The 3,288-nt window shown below is 61.0% G+C and overlaps 1 protein-coding gene across 1 annotated transcript; it reads right to left on the bottom strand.

Annotated features, from left to right (window-relative positions):
* Window positions 1-378: 378 nt before the first annotated feature.
* On the bottom strand, window positions 379-2,812 carry Foxe1 (forkhead box E1). The gene is given in 2 exon segments (XM_028882745.2): window positions 379-2,786; window positions 2,789-2,812. Coding segments are annotated over 2 exon segments (1,143 nt in total). The 3' UTR covers window positions 379-1,667.
* Between the last annotated feature and the right edge of the window lie 476 nt (window positions 2,813-3,288).

Here is a 3,288-nt window from a genome sequence, read left to right as displayed (position 1 = left end):
CACCACTGCCCGGCGGATGGAAACATTTTAACGGTTTTTATCTTGAGTATGTGAGAATGATATTTCAGATGTATTGGGTTAAATACAATCTATGATTACAACTAATCTCACCTGTTAATTTTTGTTTTATTAATATAGCTGCTAGAAAAATTTAAACTACACTTGTGGCTTGTGCTGTATTTCTATCGGATGTGATAATACTCTGAGAGGAACCAAATTCATACACAGTACAGTCTCTCTCTCTCTCTCTCTCTCTCTCTCTCTCTCTCTCTCTCACACACACACACACACACACACACACACTTACCAGTCCTTTCATGGCATCTTTTCACAGCCACCCCCATCTCTACCAAGTTAACTACACAGAGACAGGCCGGGTTTCTCTTGCCGGTGTTCACTTGCTCACAGATTTTTATTAAATTAGTCCATCTAAAAAAATTAGACTGTCTGAAGGAAGGGAGTGGAGCCCTCCCTCAATGCTAAATGTTTTCACTCAAAAACCAGACCTTCTCAAGAGAAAGATGGAGGCAGGTTGGACTTTTCCGGGTACTGAGTTTTAATTTCCATGAGCCTGCTGCTGCAAATAAACAAGATACAGGAGGAAGTTTTAAAAAACTTAAAAAAATAAAGATTGCTTTGTTAATCATCCAATTTGTTACTTTTCCTTTCCTTTTTGTTCGAGGAGGGTGATGAGGCAGGCGTGGCGGAGGGCGCCGGGAAACAGGACAGCCCCAATCACTGAAAGCCACCCCCCTTTACACCCTCCTTATCAGAAAACCAGAGTTTTCACTGGGTAGTGACGGCTTCAGAATCACCAACACGTCTTACTTAAAAGATTCAATAATTAGGACATAATCTTTGCTTAGAGCTAGTCCCAGGACTTTGGGTTAAATACTTGCTAATGATCTGTTCCCATTCCCTGCATGGCTACTGGGAAGGCCCGGGTGGCTCACCAATGCTGTAAAATATGGGCCAATAACCCAAGATAATGGAGGGGTTAAAAATGAGAGGGTAGAGCCACACAGCTCTCCCGTGTAACAGACACACTGAAAACCCACGTTTTGGGGCTGGGTCACACTTGGGGAACTGTGTCTTAGTTATGATTGCGACCCATGCTTGGGGTTCTTGGAGGCTGGTAAAACCAGCCCAGCTGAACAGAAGTATTTCATTTTTAAAGCAACTTCTTTTGCAAATTTGTTCCCCCTTTAAGAAGAAAGGCACTGTCCGAGCCTTTTATTATAGTAAGGTCGTCAAAAATACAGGAGGCCGAGCATACAGGAAGCCAGAGTTTGGCGCAGCACCGCACACTTTGAAGCCCCACGACTTCACCACAGTTCGGATCCTGCATTCTGGTGTGGATAACTATGCCGCTCTCCACCCTTTACAGCCTAGTAAAGCGGCAGAAAGGCATGCTCTTTGGAATTTCGCATTACCGAGGGTCTCTTGTGCCAGTCCAAACGCGGCTGTAGCTTCCCCACGTCCGCCCACGTCCGAAGCAAATCTGGGCTGTGAATAGTGGGCAAGACACCGAGTCCCTACGGTCCTCAGGGGCCTTCCACGCAAGTCTCAACCCTATATATATTCTTTCTAGTCCTCTCCGCCGGTTCCGGGGATTACCATCTTTTGGAACCGCTTGGAGTCTGTGCGGTTTCGCGCCTACCTCCGGCTCACATGGCAGACACGAACCGATCCACCGCGCCGGTATAGGCGGTGGCGTGGCGGGCGTGGTAGGCGCTGCCACCGCCCGCTCCGAGCTGCCCGCTGGGATTGTAGCAGGGCCCCAGCGCCGTTCCGAACTGGCCCGGCGACGTGCGCCCGTAGAAGTCCACCGAGGCTTCCACGCCGCCGCCGCCTCCTCCCGCGGGGGGCGAGGCAGGTCCCGCTAGGCGGCCCGCAGCAGCGGCGAAGAGCGCGCCGCTCGCCCCCTGCGGGTACGCGCCGTCGGGGCCCGCGTAGGCGGCGGCGTAAGCGGCGGGGTTGACGGGGCGCGCGCCCGCGCACACCGCCGGCTGGAAGCTCCCGGTGCCGGCCGCTGCCGCCGCCGCCGACGCGAAGGCACACGAGCCGCCGGCCGCAGACGGCGCGGGGCCCAGATCCGGGCTGAGCGGCCGCTCGGGAACCAGGCCGAAGACCCGGCAGGGCCCCGGCGACGCGGCGGGGTAGTAGACGGGCGGGGGCGCGGCGAGCGGCGGCGCGTAGCCCGCGTAGACGGCGCCCGGGTAGGCCGGCCTCGCGGTGGGAACGGCGCCCGGGAAGATGGCGGCGGCGGCGGCGGCGGCGGCGGCCGCAGCATCGTGCATGTAGGCGGGGTAGGTGGACAGGTCCGAGCGCTTGAAGCGCTTGCGCCGGCGCAGGAAGCTGCCGCTCTCGAACATGTCCTCGGCGTTGGGGTCGAGCGCCCAGTAGTTGCCCTTGCCCGGGCGGCCCGCCTCGCGCGGGATCTTGAGGAAGCAGTCGTTGAGCGTGAGGTTGTGGCGGATGCTGTTCTGCCACTTCTTGGGGTTGTCGCGGTAGAACGGGAAGCGCTCGGTGATGAACTTGTAGATGCCGCCCAGGGTCAGGCGGCGCTCGGGAGCGTGCGCGATGGCCATGGCGATGAGCGCGATGTAGCTGTAGGGCGGCTTCCCCCGCTGCAGGGGGCGCTTGCGTCGCCGTCCGCCCGCGCCGCGGCCCGCTGCCTCCGCCGGGACCCCCGCGCCCGCCGCCGCCGCCGCCGCCGCCGCCGCCGCCGCCGCCGCCTCCCCGCGCTCCTCCTTCACCGCCGCCAGCGCCTCGGGCTGCGGCGGGGCGGCGGCGCGCTCTCGGCCGTCATGGCGCCGCGGTCCCCCGTGCCCCCCGTCGTCCGCCGCTGCAGACGGCCGCGCCGGCCCGGGACCCCGAACCCCCGGGAGCCGGACACCGAGCTCTCGCGACTGGCACCGAAAGCGCTGCGGGCACGGGGGACCTCGGGGCCCGGCGCACCGCGCTCACCGACGGCTCGTCTGGGACACCGGCCCGAGGGTCCTTGGTGCTCTGGTGCCAGGCGATCAGGGGGTCCGGACGTGACTCCGAGGCTCAAGTGGCGATGGATGTTTAGGAGTCCCTTCGGGTCCGAAGACGACCGTCGAGGAGGCTGCGGGCTGGGGTCCCGCGCGAGGGCAGTCAGTGGGGGCGCCGTCCACCGTGCCTGCCGGGGCCGCCCATGCCGCCCCTCTGCGGCGAAGGTGCAGCCCAAGCCCAGGGCAGAGTGGCGAGGCCAGCGGCGAGGCAGGCGAGCGGGCCGGGCCGGGTGGCGGGCGACTGCTCCGC

This window comes from Peromyscus leucopus, chromosome 2, assembly GCF_004664715.2.
Source record: "Peromyscus leucopus breed LL Stock chromosome 2, UCI_PerLeu_2.1, whole genome shotgun sequence".
NCBI lineage: Eukaryota > Metazoa > Chordata > Mammalia > Rodentia > Cricetidae > Peromyscus > Peromyscus leucopus.
This window is presented reverse-complemented; position numbering and strand designations above follow the sequence as displayed.